At 38.6% G+C, this 20,508-nt stretch overlaps 1 protein-coding gene across 3 annotated transcripts in view; it reads left to right on the forward strand.

Annotated features, from left to right (window-relative positions):
* Positions 1-91: 91 nt before the first annotated feature.
* The window catches only part of paqr6 (progestin and adipoQ receptor family member VI), a 31,662-nt gene continuing 11,245 nt past the window's right edge, over positions 92-20,508 (forward strand). The window contains exons 1-4 of one of the 3 annotated variants that reach the window (XM_067600704.1): positions 92-312; positions 14,554-14,825; positions 17,989-18,116; positions 19,110-19,315. In XM_067600704.1, the coding sequence (XP_067456805.1) occupies positions 252-312; positions 14,554-14,825; positions 17,989-18,116; positions 19,110-19,315 (667 nt within the window). In that variant the 5' untranslated portion in view covers positions 92-251. Of the gene's footprint in view, positions 313-391; positions 808-4,410; positions 4,735-14,553; positions 14,826-17,988; positions 18,117-19,109; positions 19,316-20,508 lie in introns of those variants that run through there. The other 2 variants (XM_067600706.1, XM_067600705.1) reach the window with 2 other exon arrangements.

Here is a 20,508-nt window from a genome sequence, read left to right on the forward strand (position 1 = left end):
GCAGGGTCAGTGCCACCCCAATAGAAGATGGCTGGCACTGGTGTTGGCCCATTTTTTGCTGGGTAAGGGGGTTGGGAAACCTCACTGACCCAACGCAATCCTCTTTCTGTGAGCTCATGAAGCTGTGTGACTGCGGGGATTCAGAGTGGACGCACTGGGCTGCAGGGACAGGATGAAGAGTTTAAACAAGCAAAAAACCCATTACTTAGATTTATAACTTAGTTAAAAGCGCTTGTGATCTTGTCTGAGAAATGTCCATGCAGGGGTCTGTACTTGCAGTGGGGAAATGTCTTGCCTGCCTGGAATTTATGTGTAAGTAACTTCTTATTTGTCTTTGGGGATAGTTTGGACTTTTGTTCACCTTATTAATAATTTTCTTGCATACAATTAAGTAGAAATGGCAATGTATTTAGTTCTTAATCAATGCTATCCATGTTTGCTGATATGTTAATGATGCCTGAGCTCTTGTCCTCTCTGCCTTGTCTCCTGATCGTGAAACACAAGGTTTCTTTCTTTGGCACATCCAATGGAAAAAGAGTCTCTGCCCTGAAGGTGGGATTTCGACATTGGGGGATCCAGTAGTGTTTTTATTCGGTTACTGCAGGAATGTGCAGAGGGAGAGGAAGAGAGAGGGGGGTTGGTTGGTGCGATAGGGACGGGCTGGATTGGGGAACCACGATGGAATTATGATTTTTCAGTTCCCCCCAAACAATAATTTATTCATTTATTTTTCCCCTCTCCACGCTCCGGAATCCCTCCCCTTCATCTGAGACTGCAATGATCCCATCGGAGACACAAAGCTGAAAGGTCAGACCGGGTTTATGTGTCCTGTTGTAACCTGCGTTAGTTTGGCAGCAGTTTTTCCATCATACCAGCGCAGTTACACACGCCGATACTGGGTGTTTCTCTCTCAAAGAAGCGCCAGTACACTTACTAACCGTCCCCATTTAAAGACACCCTCGGGGTATTTTATTTGTAAGTTACTCCCATTTATGGGAACTGAACATTTTTGGCAAAAAAATCACTTACGAAATAGCTCATATGTGGAATTTACTGCCAAGTTTTACTTACTACAGGCTAGTAAACACCTTCACATAACAGGATATTTAACTCCTCATGTGGTATGGCGCAGTTTATTTGCGCATGCTCGATGTTTTCGGAGTATCTCACTTTGTTTATGATCGATTCCTGCGTGTCCATAACAATTTAAATATAATAATACATTTATATGATTTTTATCCCCGAAATTTATTTTTTCTTGCTTGAATTATTTTTGCTTAGTTGGCTCCATATTCATTATAATGACCTTCAAAAATGTTAATTCATGTGATGATAATCTAATAACAGTCTGAAAGGGGAACACTCCGCATTATACACAGGCTACTGTTGATACTTTGATACTTAAAGTACATTTTGCTGATAATATTTCTGTACATTTGCTGAACTTTAATTTTAAGTGCAGGACTTTTACTTGTGATATATATTTTGTGGTATTTACATGAGTGAGGTATCTGACTTCTTCCACCAATGATTACTGATATTAGTAAGTGCTTCATAAGATTATTATCATTATTATTAACTTTATTTTTATAGTCCTTTTCAAAACACAGTAATGGTAAAAGGCAAGTTATTCCAGTGTCTAGGAGCTCTAACAGAAAATGCTCAGTCATGTTGTGTGTTTTAATCTTAATCTTGGAACAATTAGATGACAAACATGATGATCTCAAGGAGGGAAGGGGGAACATGTGCAGTAGGAGGTCCAATAACGGAGAGCAAAAACTCTTCCTGGCTTCAAAAATAATCACTTAAACTTGAACATTAAGACGAGTGAAATATCGTCTTGTTTCTTAATTCTAGGAAGGCAGTGGAATTTTTCACAAGCTGTGAACAAGAGAGTTTTTTTTTGTTTGTTTGTTTTTTTTTTGAGGGTTTTTTGTTTTTTTTCTTCATTTTTTACTGATGTCACACAAACGGAGGGCGGTACCAATCCCCTGGAATTTTCCCACTGAGACAATAAAGTTTTTTTTCTATTGTGATACTCCCAGCTATTTTAAGAATCCAGAGTAATATACTGTTGTGAGAGATATGATCTGGATGTTATTAGGGTGTGTTAGTTGTTTTTGACACACATACACTTTTCCACACAATATGCAAATGTTTTCAATTGCTTTTTTTTGAAATGTGACACTTAAAATCAATAAAAGTCCAGTTTTGATCTCACAATTTTGATCTTCATGGCAAATTACGATCAACTAAATATTCTGAAAATGTATTAAGTAAGAGGGGGGGGGTCACATAGCTGAGTTTGAATAATTTTTTGTGATACTCACTTGTTTAGTTTCACACTCATCTGGGTTTGTTGAACTCAAACAAGACAATATGATGAGATAGAAATATGTGTGCAGACACAAACTGGATGTTTATCCTGTGCAGAATGAAAACAGGATGTCCTCCCTGGTCAGAGTTTGGACAGAGGAGACTCCCAGACTCCCACAGGTTCTTGTGTTAAGGATCTCATTTATCATCAGTATCATGTGATAGAGAAGAAGTAAAAGTCAAAACTTCCTGTAGCCTGCAGTGCTGAGGACATTTTATCATCCAGTAGGCTTCATCAGTTCTGCTGAGTGATGTGGAGAAACTTCCTCATTTATTAACCGTTGGGTGTGGGTAACTGACATCAGCGAGTCTGGATCACAGGTCATCACTGTCATGAGACAGGACAGTCATTCATTGTAGTACAGATGTTTTTCATAGATTTAATGCGGAGAGTGGTACAGATAGACAAGCACTACATCATTCTCAGCTTTTGTAACCAAGAGGACTCATAGTGCAGATAATATCCTTACAATCACTCCTAATTTTCTACATTTTAGTGACACTAAGGGCTATTTAAGACATGGGAGTTTGAATTAGATGCAGCTGGGCTAGCAGCTCTGTGAGGCTGTAACACTCATAAAATTAAACCAAGCAAATAGGCAGATAAAAGCTGAGTTCCAAATTTTGTTTTTGATGTTTACCAGTAATGGTGAAGTAAGTGTAAGAATTGGCCAGAAGGTGGTGTTGCAGTAAAGATCTTTGGCAACCTATTGAAGGGTTTATCATGTTGTGAGCATGAAAATGTTAAGATGTGTGTGCATAGTGTGAGTTGATTGTGTAAAAGTTGACATGTTAAGTTAGTTGTGAGATTTTACAGTATTATATGTAATGTTGGTTGAGCAATGGTTTGAGAAATAAGCTAGAAAGATGTAAGAAATACAAACTACACATTTCTGTTTAAAAACATCATCAGTGTTGATCATTTATTATAAATGTTTGTAGTCATAAATCAAAGTATTGGACACATTTAAATGTTGACTTGATAATTGTGTTAAATTGTAAAGTCAGTATGAGTCATCCTCTGGGACACATAAATATCTGTAAGAAAGTTCATGGCAATCAATGCAATAGCTAGTTACACCAAAACACAGCCTATTACATATTTAGTAAAATTTTTTGTTTTTCTATATGACATATTATTTTTCCATAGAAATGTATAATTTCAGACAGTAAGGTAGTAAAACTATAACGGAAAGCTAGAAACTACACTTTTAATATGCTAGCTTGTGAGATAGCTACAGTTAGCCTTAATTAAAGCTATTTTCCCACGCTTCCCTCTGTGTCTCTGAAAAATACATTGTTATAATCAACATTTTAGAGCTTTGGTTTGGCTCGGTGACAGTATTGTAGTTACGGATCAACTGGTTTTCCTGTTAGCTGGTTACCTTTGTCTTTAAAGGTAAATGCGAGGTTGGATCAACTGGAGGGACAAACTCTCGTGAGTGTAGTTAGGGTTAGGTTAAAGTAAAGGTTAGGGTTAGGTGCAAGGTTAGAGTTAGTTTAAGGTAAAGGTTAGGGTTAGTTTAAGGTAAAGGTTAAGTTTAGGGTTACATGCACAGTGAAGAAATACAACACGTACAAATCTTGCAAGTTTTGCATATCAACCCTCTGGATGATCCAATCTAGCAGCCCAACCACATGGGGGTTTCTCTTGGCGACGGTAGAAGTTCCAACCACAGAGAGGAAACGTGGCCGACCTTGCAAATGCCTTAATGATTATAATTCTATATCACCCATAATTTCATAGAGTAGGATATCCACCTGATTTATTTTAACATATTGATGTTTTATGCAGTTTAGTGAAACAGAGTAGAAATATTCTAAACCATATGATGTTTATGATGTCTTCAACAGTTTCACTAAACTCCATAAACCATCAACAAGCTAAATTAATTAGATGAATTACCTGATCTACGAAATTATGAGTGACATAGAATTATAATCATTAAGACATTCGCGAGGTCAGTGGTTGGAACTTCTGTCGCCATGAGAAACCCCCGACGTTTACAAACAACAAGGTAACCAGTTAACACGAAAACCAGTTGATTAGTGTCCACATCTTGTTTCCATCCATCTAGGTCTACTCCCTCCTATCACAGTAGCGCGCGCGCAGTCTTAGGACACACATGGCTCGTGTTGTTGTTTCTCCAGCGATCCACGTGAGCACCGAGCAGCGCTTCTTACTGGCTCGCGCGGGACAAGAGAAAGAGACTGCAGACCTGAAACACAATTACAAAACCGATAGGGGAGGAAGAGAAGCTGCTCAACAGAGGTTGTGAAATACCTTTCACGTTACAGCGTTTTCCTGAAGACAGGACGGGAGGAATCCTTGTAACCCCCGAATGCCCGAGAGTCGCGGTAAGACGACAAACTATAAATCTTTTTGTGACAAAGACGCGAAGATGTTTTTCTTCAGGCTTACAGTTCCGTAGTTGTTGCATTGTCCAGGCAAAGTTTTGCTGCTTTGACTCCTTTTTACTTTAAGCTGGTTTCTTTTCTATCTTGTGCGGTTGTATCATGATTTTTTTAAGCTGGCGTTGATGCAGTTATTCCTAGAAAGTTGTGTTTAATGAGTGAAGGGGTGAAAGGAAAGAAGAGGACATTGAAAAAAAAAACACAACACACACACACATGGGCTTGGAGGACTGAAGTCACTCTGAGAATTAGCTGCATGTGACTAGCGTGTTTTCCTAAATGGTTGCTCTGGAGATGTGTCCAGGCGAGATTCTCTTGCAGGGTTTAGCTGTTTTTTCCAGCCTGGAGATGTTTGGATTTTCCATATTTTAAGCAGCTGCCACATGGATTTGAACTCCTCTTTACCAGCTTACAGCACTTTTTTTTTTTTTTTTTTTGACGCTTTCCAGGGTTGCACCCTTAAAGTTCATCTTTAAACTATTAGGCTATATGTAGTATATATCTCGTTTTCAGAAGTGTAATTATTTAGAAAATTAATGATTTAAGTGATTTCTCAAGCAAAAATGCCCCCAAAACTCCTGAGTACCAGCTTCTCCAATGTGAGGATTTGTTGCTTTTCTGTTTGATATAATCATAACAGAATATCTTTGGGTTTTGGACTGTTGGTCGGGTAAAACAAGACATTTGATGATGTTACCTTGGGAAACTTGGATTGACATCTTTCACAGTTTTCTGATGTTTTAAAGACTTAACGATTAATTGAGAAATTGATCAGCAGGTCAGTTGATAATGAAAATAATCATAGTTGCTGCCCTAGACTAGTCGAATGACAGAAAATTACTACAATTTTACGACTACTACTTTGACGTTTGATATTCCTAGCCCAATGTCAGTCTGGAGCCAAACCTCTCATATGTTGTTGTTTCATCCCACTGCAGGTGAAAGAGTATAATACTGAGCTTACAGAAAGAGAGGAAAAACAGGAAATTCATGTGTATGTACTGTATTAACTATGTTGATACTGATATAGGTTTAGGTACAAACGTAGAGGAATGATGGAGGTTGAAGAGAACAAGCATAGGGGGGGAGGGCCGACATGCCTCTGCAACACACCCAACTGGTTGAGGCTTGTGTCTCGTGTTAAAATATATGACCTCATACTCAATTACCAGTGACTTGAAACTGGTTTCTATCTGACAGCATGTTCCCTTTATTCTTCACACGGTACTAAAAGTCACATGCAAGCCAAAGAACATGCTGATTCTGCAACCGGACTCCAGTTTTGAGACTTGGGTTTTTCTTAAAACATACTTAGATCCAGGTCTTAATTGATGACCAAGCTGAATGGTAGAATAAACAATTAAGATACTGGCAAAGTAATGAACCTTCTTGATCTCACAGGGGAAGTTACTGTGAATACGTTTTTCTCTGAGGTGTCCTTTTTGGTCTGTAAGAACACATAGGCACATGTTACATAACCCTGTGCAGAGATTTCATGTGAGATGGAGACATTTACCAGAAATGAGGTGACCCAAGGAGGAACACTTTTTTAGAAAAACGCTCCAGTATGACATCAGAGTTTAACCAAAAAGAGAGAAGTTAAACGTGTCTCATGACAAGGTTTAGCATATGTATGCAGAGATGCTCTGCAAAACACTTGGTCAGAAGGCAGTAGTTCATTTATGCTGTAAGAGAGAACAGGAAAGATGCAGATGCAAGGATTATTTTTCTTACTAAGTGATGGATAATTTAGTTCAGAGCTGCAGTGATTAGGTGATTAGTTGATAAGCAGAAAATTAATCAGCAAGATGTTTTATTATTTCATTTGATTATTCATTTTTCAAGCCAAACACCCAATATTCCAGTTTCTCAGATCTGCACATGGGGATATTTTAATGAACTGGCCACAAACGTCAGGTTTTTTTACATGAATTTGAAGATCATGAGTTTCTTTCTAGACTCAACATCCAGCACTAATGTTCAAGGATAAGGAAAGATGCCTTGTAGATACAAGTTTCCCCACTAACAGAAACCTCAATGGACCATAATGCAGTGCAGCCAGAGGCATCTTGAGCAATACTTGTGTTTTTTTAAGTTGAAAAACTGGCTCTCTCTTTATTGCATTATTCTTATTCCTTTGTTCGCCAATATGAAATGCAAACAGGTGGATGCAGTACGTTGGAGCATGTTTTCTGTGTGGTTGCTGAGGGATTCTGAGAAAAAAGCAGATGAAAGTTGGTATAGCTATATAGAGGCTAATCACAACCTGTTGCAGAATGACGCCCAGATTCACCAAATATTGTATTGTAAAAGTACTGGAGGAAGATTAGGTGCATCAACTAAAGCAGCTTCATTATGCAGTGAACCCACCGGTCAAAATTGCATGTGTGAGTGTTTTTTGTTTTTTTGGGGGCTGTCATCTGCTAGGCTGAGCATGTTTCAGCAGGACAGTGGTATGCTCTATGGCTTGAGCTGCAGAAAGAGACAAGGCTGTTGTACATGTACAGACGATGCGTGTCCATCTGTGTGGGTAACATGCTCTGCATAGCCTTCTTATTGTCAGGCTCCGGCCAATAAAGACGTCCATTGAGAAGGGTCATGTGACGACATCACGCGCAAGGGGAAAGAATTTCAGATGTAGAATAAATAAGGAGGAATGAAGTGTTGTTTTGGGTAAATTCAGAATCGCTGCAGGATTTACAGGTAATGATGGTAGTCTGGAGGTGAAAGGGAGGCACAGATGTTTTTATGCTATCTGTTGACTACTTATGCAGCTAGAAAAAAACATCTTGCAAGTCATTAGACTCTTGTTTCTTCCCACGTTTGCTGAGTAAACACCCTTTCGTTGATCAGTGCCTTTACCTGTGTACACAATGAAACTCATCTCAGTCAGAAAGACAATATGTTTTTTGGCTCTACTCCAGCACATTGGATTTAAAATGAAAGATGAGGTTTAATTGCCTATTTTTAGCTTTAAGAGTGTTAGTTTGAGGGTGTTCAATGTAGGACACATTGCATTACCTAGTCCCCCAACTTTAAGCAAGTGTAGGGCTGCAACCAACAATTACTTTCATTATCGAGTAATCTGTTGATTATTTTCTCAAGTAATCAATTAGTTGTTTGGTCTGTAAAATGCCAGAAAATGCTAAAAAATGTCCATCACTTTTTTTTGCCAAAGTCCTAGGTGACGTCCTCAAATGTCATGTTTTGCCCCGACTAACAGTCCACAACTGAAAGATAATTAGTTTATTATCATAGAAAACTTAAGAAACCACAAAATACTTACATTTGAGAAGCCTGAACCAGATTTTTTTTTAATTAAAAAATGACTCAAAATGATTAATTGATTATCAGAATAGTTGTCGATTAATTTCCAGTCAAAACACTACTTGTTTCGGTTACAACAATGATCTGTAACATACAGAAAAGGCAACTTTGGAGGTTTTTTAAAGGGCTGTTGGTTTCTTTATAAGCCAAGTCTGTCACTTGACCTCAAGCCAGTGTAGCATGTGGTTGGCCTGCTGCAGACCAGACTGATGGCAAAAAGCCCCTGAAACAAGGAAAAAAAGTGCAAATGGCTGCAGTACATCCCAGTATCACCAGATTGGTGAGAAATAAAATAAACATAAATAAATAAATAAACTAATGAATAAATAAACTGTCTTAGTAAGGCCACCGTGAGTGTCCAGAATAGCTTCAGCTTCAGTTTCTGTAACTTTAAAGTTAGGGACGAACGCCATTCTTCCAAAAGACACTCTCTCATGTGGTGTTCTGACGGTGGCGGTGGTGGGGAGCGCTGTTTACCATGTGGTCCAAAATCTCTCACAGATGTTCAGTATGGTTGAGATCTGATGAGTGAAAGCCATATGATTCCTATTACTTTTTCATACTCATTAAACCATTCAGTGTCCCCCCGTGCCCTGTATGGGAAGCATCTACAGTTATAATATGTCACCTGTCTGTAGCTGATGTCTGTGGATCAAATACTTCAACTGGTCATTGACTGCAAAGGACTGGCAACCAAATATGAAGGACAACAGTCATATGTGGATTTTTTTTAAGGTTGTGTTTTCCAAAAATGGTCTGTCTCCTGGAATTTGGGGAATATGTTTTTAACGAGTTACAGTTCCTACAGTGTTCATGATGTTGATGAAAACACTGCCAAATAAAATGAAGAGAGTCAGCTTACAACTCATAGTCGTTGTTTCCTTTCAAGTCGGTCTTCCTCAGGGTCGGTCAGACGATTACAGGATAATTTTCACAGCCACATCCGGCTCCCTCATTACACCTGTACTCAACGGATAAATACTGAATCACATGTTTTGTGTCACATCACCGACACATCCAAGAAACACATCCGCATTTATTTTTTACAATAAAAGATGATATCATTATTTTAGAGCTGTAACGAAGAGTCAATCGATAGAAAATTAATCTGCAATTTTATTTTCAAGCCAGAATGTCAAAAATTCACTGGTTCCAAGTTCTTAAATCTGAGACTTTGCTGCTTCTTCTTGACTGTATGTGATTGAAAACTGAATATCTTTTGGTTTTGGACTGTTGGTTGGACAGTAAGATATTTATTGATGTCACTTTGGTCATTAGTTGCAGCCCTACATTAGTTGTGAGCGGTGAGGTTGCAGATTGCAACCAATTGAATACCCCCCGCCTCACCCTCCCCTTCCAAGCCTGTAGTAGCACCTATGGTGGCCACAAAACTCGAATGCAAGAGGCCCTCTCTAGAGCCAGTGTTTGGTTTGTCCGTTCTGGGCTACTGTAGAGACATGGTGGTGCAACATGGCAGGCTCCATGGAAGGGGACCCGCTCCCTATGTAGATCATGGATGTATTATCAGCCTTGCAGCCAAATTTTCCCAGTGGTCACTCACAGTATTGCAGTGAAAAATCCTCCCTGCGGCCCAAGAAACATAGACCACCATTGTAAAAGAGATGTCTGTAAAAGTCTGTCAATTATGTCTCTTTCTATTATGACATATCTATTATTTGTAAAACTTCCCTCAAGCCAAGAAAAGGGACTTTAAAAATCCATGATGTCATCACAATGTTCAGTCTATGGGAACTTGCGGGCGAGGCCAGCAAGGGAAACACTATTGCTACCAGCCAAGCGATTCTTATTGGACTGAATGGGCACCATTTTTAGTCTGGTATCCAGCTCCTATGATACATCCATGATGTAGAAATAAAGGGCTCATTCTAAGGTAACAAATACACAGCGATTCTTATTTTCAGGTGCTTATACTCTAATTAAAACATACTTATGGATATTATATTTAATTTCTGCCAAGTCCGTTTTGCTAGATGCTACTAATTCTACACACTGGACACTGGTTTCTTTAGTCCTCTATGGTGGTAAACTGAATATCTTTGGGTCATGGACTGTTGGTTAAGGCAAAACAAGACATTTATGGTTGCATCTCAGGCTTTGGGAAACAGCATTTTCTGACAATTTATAGACTAAACGACTAATCAAGAAAATAATCAACAGATGAATCGATAATGAAAATCCTCATTAGTTGCAGCTCTACACTGTTTCAATACTTTCTGACTGCACCGCATTAACTCCTGTGTCCTGACTGTGGCTTAGTTATTGTGGGAGAAATAAGTGTCAAAGAGAGTATGTTGAAATTGATGATGAACCATGTCAGTTTTGGGTGCACTTGGAATGTTCTTATCTTATCTGAGAGCTGACAAGCTGCTTGGCAAAGCCACAGATTATAGAAAACTTGGAATAATGTCAAGAGTCAACAATGCCTGTCTGGTGTATCTGTGTTGCGTGACTGCTTTTTTCAAAAAGGAATTATTTGCAAAAATGTTACTGCGAGCTAAACTTCTCTGACAAACAGTTAATCATCTCTGCAAACATTCTCAGAAGTGTTGGACGGGAGGCCAATGTTTTTTTTTTCAACATCTCCAGGAAACCACAGTCAGCTTCTAATGGTGGATGTTATCTTTAGAGGGAGGATGCATCGAGATTTAATAAACAACTTACACAAGCAGAGGGCTCGCTGGCTATCTCAGTTATTCCAGCAAAAGAGCAGAGTGACCTTAGACAGTAGGATGAGTTGAAGATGTTTTTGGCCTATGTGTGCATCTCTTACGCTACACATCACCACTGTTTACATCTCGGTTTTTCGTGAATTTCTTGGGAACTGATTTGGAAAAGGCGAAAGTGTTTATTACATTACATTATGTGTGACTCGTCTTGTGATCTTGTACAGTTGAGAATGTAAATGTAAATTAACTGAGTGTGAGTGTTTGTCCTTTCATTTGGTTTCATGCTCTGGTTCAGAGCTGTAAAGTAAACAGCACTCACTCATCGGTTCTTCAGTCTCTTCTTGTTTATTGAAGGATCGGCTTCAGACCTGAAACCATTGGTTGATCAACAGAAAAAGATCGGCAGCTGTTTTGATATTTGATTAATTGTTTAATAGTCATTGCAGCCACAAAAATACAAAACATTTGAGCTTCCAGCACCTCGGTTGTGAGGATTTGCTGCCTTTTCTCTGTGTTATGAGATAACATTTAGAATATTGGTCAGACAAAACAAGATGATGTCACTTTGGGCTTTTAAATTCTGGATGGCATTTTTAATCCACATGTTGTGCTGATGTTTCAGGACTGGCCCTTAGCTTTAAGCTCTGAGTGAGTGCTGTTTCTGCCTTGCATCTTGTGTTTGTTGTTGTTGTTGAGCACACCATTTTCATCCTCTCAGTCTTCTGCTGTGCTGTAAACACGTCTGTTTGTGTGTTTGTGCATGTGGGGAAACAGGATTGCATTTGAATGTGTTATCATGTGATTCTTACATATGTCGGGCAGCATGACGGGACACACTGACGCACTCGGGTCAACAAGCTCTCTGTAGCAACAGGACATTGATGTATTAAGGGGAACAGAAGTGTCTCCTGATGTCATTGCTTAGAACAGTCCTTGTCCTCAAGAGTATGTTTTTCATGTCCACAAACAAGTCAACTGTCCAAATTTATTGACTGTAACAATAACATCTTGAGTTGTTTGGCTCCTCGAAGGCTGCGTGCAGCTTCCTGAAGCCCTCTTTCATATACTATCTCTCATAGCCAGTTATAATCTAATCAGTATAGATTTTACATGCATAGACTTTACCTTTCAAATCAGCCACACAAAAAGGCCATCTACATGTCAGACTGACTATTCAAATCATGAGCGCCACATGATGCTAATGATCTGAATTCAAATGAGTTTTTTATTTTTTCACTCTGTCGTGAACCCAGTGACTTTCAGTAGCCATTGTCATCAACACAAGCAGTGGGCTTGTGTGTGTTGTTGTTTGTGTGCTGCCATGTTTTCCAGGCGTGATGAATGCAGGTTTTATACCAGTGTGCATGCTTGTTGTGCATGTTTGACTATTTGCGCCTGTGCTCCACGGCAGGATACTGTGTGTGTGTGTGTGTGTGTGTGTGTGCATGTGTGTGTGTGACTGAGAGAGAGAGAGAGAGAGTGTGAGATGCCTCATTTCCATCCAGTGCAGAGTGTAACAGTCATCCTTTGGGCCCTGTACTCTCAAGGCTTAGCCGCCACAAAGCTCACTTTGTCACAGTTAACAGGCGGGGGCCTGCAGCTGGGTAGAAGTGAGCAGCGATCCCCTCTCGTTGCTTCCACACTGCTAGAGAGGAGCCCCTCTAGGTATGAGCTGTAATGACAGGAGAGATGCCAGGAAACGCTCTATCCTGTCAGGTCTGGGTAGAGATGCCCAAACTCCGATGAGACACAGGTCAATAAAATGGCCCCAGTTATGGTTTGAACACTGCTTTGGCATTTCATTTGAAATATTTATTTAAATAAGGAAGGTAAAAGTATGTGTATTTGTATGTATGTGTGTGTGTATATATATATATATATATATATATTGGCCTAGTTTCCATCACAACCGTATCAGCAGAACAGTTTATGCTGATATTCATGGTGTGTTAATGACATGAAGGCAGAGCGTGTGTGTGTGTGTGTGTGTGTGTGTGTGTGTGCGCGCGTGTGTGTGTGTGTGTGTGTGTGTGTGTGTGTGTGTGTGGGGAGCCTGACCTCATAGGACATTTTTAAAAGACAGGTGGGGTGAGTATATGAATTTAAAAAATAATAAATAAATTAAATAAAATTATTACACCAATTAGAGCTGATGCTGATATCAATATTTGAGAGTTAAAAAAATGGTTTTAAAATATATCGGCCAATATTTGTTTTTAAACATAAAGGATCCTTTTAAATCTGGTCATTTAAGAACTGTGATCAAAATATGTACTGAAACAGTTGATGCATAAGTTTGGCAGTGATCTCTAGTGGACGAACTACATCCACCATCTAAATTACCTATGGCGTTTCTTCTTCTTCTTTTCTTTTTTTAGTTTCATGCTTTATTTCCGCCACATTCTTCCCGGTACACTGTCTTTGTTATTTAAGAATTTATAATATAAGAAAGACTGATACAGACGATATAAAGAGATCAATACATAGCAAATAAGATGACATTGACATTAATAATAAAGCTGGTATAGCTTGAGTTCTGTCATATCATGTAAACAAACATCTGCTTCATATCTTTGACATTTCTGTGCTGCAATTTCTTTCTTTTTTTTTTTATATCTTTCTTTATACCGATATCTGTGACAAACTAAAATCAGCTGTCAGGCCTCAGTGCAGAGCTTTATCTCACTGTCACAAGTTTTGTGTATTTAAATTATATTTAAAGCAATACCAAAGAAGTAATTAATTGAAACCCCAGTGTGAGCTGACAGCTTGCTACTTGAGTCCGTCAGAAAATAAATTTAGTACTATTTGGTGGCTAAAATATTGTCAAGTTAAAGCTTGTCTGTAAAGTCAAAAAGATGTTGTGGTATAAGAAACGGGTTATCTTACTGATGTTCCCCTCCTGTTTACAGAGAAGGAATGCTCTGTGTTATATTGGCTCTCACGAACATGTTTTTATTACATGCTTGCTTTCCGTCACAGGCTGCTGCAATGTGACAATGCCGGGCATTCTTTAAATCGATGTCTGGGAACGTCTCGAGAGCAGCTACAATAGGAGATTGTTCTTAATGTCGGCTGCAGTCAAGACATTACTCGCGAGGACTCCGTCAAACGAGCTTGAAGGGTGATTTAACATTTGTTATGATCATCCCGGAGATTAAGCTGGAATGCAATATCCAGAAATTCAGTATGTTGCAACAGTGTCAGTGGACTTATTCGAGGACTCAAATGTGTTTTTTAAAGCATTTTCTGAAAAATAAAGAACACAGATGGTGTTCAGTTCCAAGAGAGCAGGCTTATTAGTGTGTGGCTTTCATCAGTGTAAATAAGGGGGTATTTCTACTACACCAGTAAATTCTTCTAATTACACGCTCTATAAATTGATTTTATTCAACCAACATCGTAAAAGTCAATTGTAAACAGTCAAAGAATTGCAGAATACTGTATATGGAGCATAAAACTGGTTATTGTTATACAAATGCAGGATGCTGTTTTCTTTTATCTCATTACTCAAACCTCCTCCAGGAAAAAATCCCTTTAACAATTTTGAAATTATACTTTTCTTCAAACAATTGCACAGTGTGTAAAAATGCAAAGCAAATACAAACAGGAGATTGCATTTTAACGTTGTGTTCAGTAAACTGTTCTGGCCAAACAAAGAGTGAATAAATATTGGCTTTTAGTAAACATTATGTACTTTCTGTTATTTCGGTGTCTGATTGTTTGTGTTTGTTGTGTGTCCCTGCAGTGTTTCCCGTGTGGCGGGGGATTGGGGCCAGTGGTGGCGTCGGAGGTGGGTGGAGCGAGGGCTGGGGACGGTGCTTACGATGGGAGTCAGCCGGCCCAGGAGAAGGGGCCCGGATCCCTGTATTTGACTACCCTGTCTGGTTAGTCCTCTGTCGTGGGGGACGTGCCAGACTCAGGGAGGTTTGCCAGAGAGGGAGAGGTGCCATCAGACTGCCCACAGACATGCTCAGCATCAAGCTTCCTCAGCTTTTTGACATCCACCAGGTCCCCAAGGTAAGAAAGGACAGAGACCTTGTCTGAAAGGATTACAAGATATCTGGAAGTTTGTTTTACAGTTTGTTTTTTCTTGCTGTAAAGACCAAATGCCCTGTGGTGATTCTCAGTTTAGGAAGTTCCCACCTGTCACTACTTTGGAAGGTTAAACAACTTCTGTATGGGACAGATTCTCCTCTCAGGCTGGGTGATACGGACAAGATCAAATATCATAGTATTTTTGACCACTATCGATGTTGCGACAATATTGTAGGGAATAGGGATTACTATTGCTGCTTTCACAAAATATTTACACAATGAGATTTATCAGTAATGTGGATATAATGACTAAGTGGTCAAATGATATATGACTATATTCTCCAGCTTGTAGCTAACTTTGTCTGTTGTTATATGTGCTGAGCAGGTAATGTACAGTGGATTTATCGGAGGTTTGGTGTGGCTGAAAACAAGGTTGACAAGATCAGTGAAAGGGAAACAAAATGTTTAAGTTTTGGGCTGTTAAACAGAAACAGTGAACTAAAAAACATGAAAATGTTCCATAGTGCTGAAGGGCAATGCAGGGTGATTTTGCTCTGTGGAGTCATTATGAGCGACATCCTTCACATTAAACATCATTATTTTTTCCATTGTTAATATAAGAATAACAGTTTGTGCAGCTTTAATTGAAGAAAGTCTACATGTGCACTGAATGAGTGTAGTCAGTGTGTAAATCTTGCGTACATTACAATCATTCATTCTACAATAACTTGATTCTGCGCAGCTGCTATGAAGTTACTTCCCTTCTTCTTTGTTTTTTATTTTAATTGTTGTCATTATCTTATGTAATGCGTGTCTTTAAAATACCTGAATTCCTTTCAGAGTATTCTTACATAATGCCAGGAATCTAGCAGATTTATCTGTCAGCACAAGAGCAGGTGTGAGGTTTGACGCAATGCTGAAAACATGTGAACATGTACAGTAGACAGAGCAACTTATTAATGGTATGCTATTTATTGTCAATAACACACATTTCATTTAACAAAAGTAGTTTTTGTTGCTTTAGTTTTGCAAAATCAAACTAACCTCATGTTAAAAATAACTAAATGACAAAGCAGCAGGCTATAGGTGCTATGAGAGATATTTTAATCCAGGTAACCTTTTGTGTCGTCATTAGTGGTTTTTCATGTAAATGAACTAAAGTTAGTCGTCTGAAGCTGGCAGTCGCTCCTGCCAATGAGTTTATGACATACATTAGATCACTTTGCAGCCTATTTTGTTCTCATCATATTTTGTTTGAGCTATTACCTCGACAACTTGTTTTGCCTCATTTTTTAAATTGCACAAATAACAACACATTTATACACTGGTGGCCCAGGTGCCTTGTAGAGGGGCTGCACCCCCAGCAGCAGAATACAGTTAGAGTTTGAATATCTCTTGGATTAAATGCGCTATTTTCTGGAATATAAATATAGAAACAACATATAGATTAAAATATTGAGACAGCAATGTGTCTTTTTGGCAAATTCAGTGAATTACATACCTGATAATGATTTTTAAAAATCACATAAATTCTATAAAAATCCAAAATTGCCATAAAGCAGTCCTGCTCATGATTTGCATCATTTTTTGTTCTATGGCTTAATGCAACTAGAGATATTAAAGGGACTGTTACCACTGTATAAATTGTAAGGTAAAATCACTGATGGTGGACACAATATATATCCCAACCCGCCCAACTCCATAGTAGCTTTGTTTTTTAAATCTTGAGGCCTCTATGAACTTTGCTAAGTCCATTAGTAATGCATTGGTACACTTACAACTTTGATGCAAATAAAGATAAGGCCAGCATTTTTACACAACATATTTTTGGCAGGATATATCTTTATATCATCACACTCAATTAATTACTTCTTGAAACTGAGATACTGTAAATAATGTCCTGTTCCTGAAAGCCCAACCCGTATATATGTACACAACAGACATTCATGCTTCCATAGGAAAGATAAGTAGCAACATAGCCCTGTAGTTCAAGCATCTGCTGTAGGGACATTATTTTAGGTGTTTTACCTCAGAACTTCTAGTCAACACTTTCTGAATCAAGTTAAACAATATTTGCCCTTCATTCTCTGTTAGTAGAGTTTAAAGGGTTGACTTTGTGTAGATTAGTTAGCTTTTTGTCTTTGCGTCCTTGTTCCTGTTAATGATCCAGCTCTCCATCTGTTTATTTCAAACAAACTGCTGTCGCTGCTGTCAGAAATGAAAAACACAGAGTTAGTTGGTTTTTTTTTTCCCCCGAAGAGACCGATTGTACCATCAGGTTTTTAAAACAGCAAAAGTGGAAGCTTGTCTAAAGTCAGTGCAGGTTGAATAACACATTGTGGGTATCAGTCAGTGATTAAGTAGGAACACCTATATATTTTAGGACGCTTCAAGGAGCATGTGGTTAAAACTTGATTTATCCCTATTTTTGATACATGGTGCATGATCTCAGGGTAATGCACTTAAATCATGTAGAAAAACTTACTGAAATGTTCGACTACAGCCTATTCAAACTGGCAAGTTGATGTAAGACGTCTACCGTTTGAGAGAAGATTTACATAGTTGTCATCTTTGTTTGTCTTCGTGTCTTCTTCTTAGCACATCCAATTAGATCCAGCTGGAAACATTTTGGCTCAAGGAAACAGGATTTCACCACTTCAACCAAAATAAATGTCAGTATATGACATTTATCAAGGAAGACTGAAATCCACTGAAGCAGTTGATCCCACTCTGGGTGTTGGGATCCTTCCAAAGGGTCAACAAATAAATTTCAGTGGTTACAAGTTGATTAATGGGACAGGAGAGGAGAAAAAATTCAAAGTTCTGCTGCACAATTTATTTCGTGTGGGTTAGTTTTGTCTCTTCTGGCCTCTTAGAATTATTCATATGAAACGACAAACATACATACATACAGCTCTCACAAGTAGACATTGTTTCATTTTAACACTAGACTTACACAACATTTGTTTTAGACAGGTACAATCTCAAGGTCACAATTCCAAATGTAGTGTCCCGAGCACTCTTCAGGCTCCAGGGGTTCGGACCTCTGACCTCTCTTTAGGAGCAGGTGAAAAGTGAATTTCTCTGCAGGGATTTTTTGTACACAGTGTCATCGCTCACCTGGACTGTTTTTTTTGTTCCTCAGGTGTTCAGGGAGGATAGTATCATCTCCGGATATCGTCACCCGCGGAGCTCCGCGCTAGACTGCGTCCTCAGCAGCTTCCAGATGAACAACGAGACCATCAACATCTGGACACACTTCCTGCCAACATGGTGTGTGCATCATCATGGAAATTATTGAAATTTTCCACATGTTCGGTTAATGTGTCTACTTTTGTTTGGTGCACTTTCACAATGTGTTACCATTGCTTCGTTGCACCAAAACATCTAATATGAGGCAACGACCACGAGATCAACATTTATTCAGCTTTCGTTCAGCTGAGTTCCAATATAATTTTTTAATTAAATTAGTAGTTTAAAAAATGCAAAATTACGTACAAAAGTTTAGGGCTGCATCATCGATTTAATCTTCAGATTATTTTTTCTTTTATTCAATTAATCATTTTGTCTATAAAAAGGTGACATGTTTAACTGTCTTGTTTTATCTGATCATCCGTCCAAAATCTCAAAGATATTCAGTTAACTATGATGTATGATACAGAGAAGAAGCTGCAATTAGCAAATTTTTATCATTTCTGCTGATTAATTTTCTGTTGATCGACTAAGTGATTAATCAACTAATCATTGCAGCTCTACAAACATTACATACACATACATAGGAGACGTTCAACCACTGTTTGAATGATTTTTAACAAAGCACAGGTTATGACTGAGACCAGAGTTAATCTATCTGTAATCAACACCAAGACCAAAACAAACAGCAAAATGAACATACACATGATCTTTCCAGCTGTAAAAACAGGATAGAGTTTCAAAGGATCACTGGATGTCGGAGGAACTTTGTTTAGTATCTAAGATGTAATGCCATAAATCCTTTGTAGAGCTGCGGAGAAAATACACAAGAGGATGAAACATATTTTTAAGATTTTTAGATAAAAGAGTTGAGGCAGGATCCAGTAAGATAAGCCTGAATTAAAACAGACACAAGACGAGCCCAGGATGTCAGAAAAGTCCAAGTACAACATCTTTTGGAGACCAATGGACAGTAGAAGTCAGAGAGAAGCGGGTTAAATTCTGAACAGAGTTGATATTTTAAATGCAATAAGTTACTCTGGAATAAGAGACCGAGCTGTTTGTTTGTTCCAGGTACTTCCTGTGGCATTTAGGCGTTCTCTGCTCCAATATGAACTTCCTGACCGACAGCTACACCTGGCCCCTGCTGGTGTACATGCTGCTCATCTGTATTTACCCCTTCACCTCCAGCTGTGCACATACCTTCAGCACCATGTCCCCAGAGTCCCGCCACATCTGCTACTTCTTTGACTACGGAGCGCTTAGCCTCTACAGCCTGGGTAAGACTTCAGACACGGTGGTAGAATCCTAAATATATGAGGTTCGGTGCAGAAACTTTTGTTTCCCTGCTGGGAACAGGAACATCTTGAAGCTACAGAGGTGAATGAGGGAGTGTCTTGGCTCCCTCAACCGTAAAAATAATAATAATAAACTTACTAAAGTTACAAAGTGCTTTACATGGTTAAACCAGGAAACATTTCAGGACTACAATGAGACAAATAAAAACAAAACAATTAAAACAAAATAAAATGGAATACAATACAACTGTTGTGGACTGTGCAAGGCACATAATACAACAAAAGCTTCATGTTACTTGGTGCATATTTTAATTCAGCAGTATATATATTATACTGCTGCTACAATATTAGAATTTTAAAATGATATTTTTCAGGTGATATACTCTGCAGTTTAATCATTTCCTATTTTTTTATTGTTACTTTTGAGTGAGTTGGAGCATGATAAGCAGCTAATTTGAATTTTCTCCCCATTTTTCTTTTCACATTGTAATCCCAGGAGATTTTTTACTGTCGTGGTCAGCTTCTGCTTGTAGCAAGAGCGTGGAACATGTGTTTAATGCAGTCTCTTTACTGCGGTGTAAAGGAGGGGATGTTTTCTTTTTTGTTATGTTTTGTGACATTAAAACACCACATAATTATGGATTTTACCCAAATGTTAAAAAAGAGAAAAGGGTTTATCAATGAAAGTCTTGTCCCTCATTGGTCAGACTACGAAGGTGGGAAAATAAACATCAAGATCAGCCGTCCTTACTGTTTGTGGGTAGATTGTTGCAAATCAGAGTCAGATTACCTTTTTTCTACAAATGAAGGGTTTAAATCCAAATGCTTAGAGACCTCAGTCAGTCTTCTGTGTTTATTTTGTTCCACACCTAACAGTGAGTTTGTGGTACTCAGTTTGCCGAACGATGTAAACTAAAGAAACAATGATTTAAAATAACCTCCATATATAGAATTACCACACTGCACCAACCACTGTATGATGTGGAGAGTGTTGTTGTTCTCAGTCAGCGGACCCCACGTAGGTCCTGTTTACTGCTGCGTCTTGTTTAACCTGACAAGTGAAAAGCTCCAAACACATCTGGATTTCATAATGTTTGTTAAATCACAAGATGTCTGTATAGTAAAACATCTCAAGAATGGAAGTTTTTATCACAATAAAAGCACCTTACATCATA

Source organism: Thunnus thynnus, chromosome 10 (assembly GCF_963924715.1).
Source record: "Thunnus thynnus chromosome 10, fThuThy2.1, whole genome shotgun sequence".
Taxonomy (NCBI): Eukaryota; Metazoa; Chordata; class Actinopteri; order Scombriformes; family Scombridae; genus Thunnus; species Thunnus thynnus.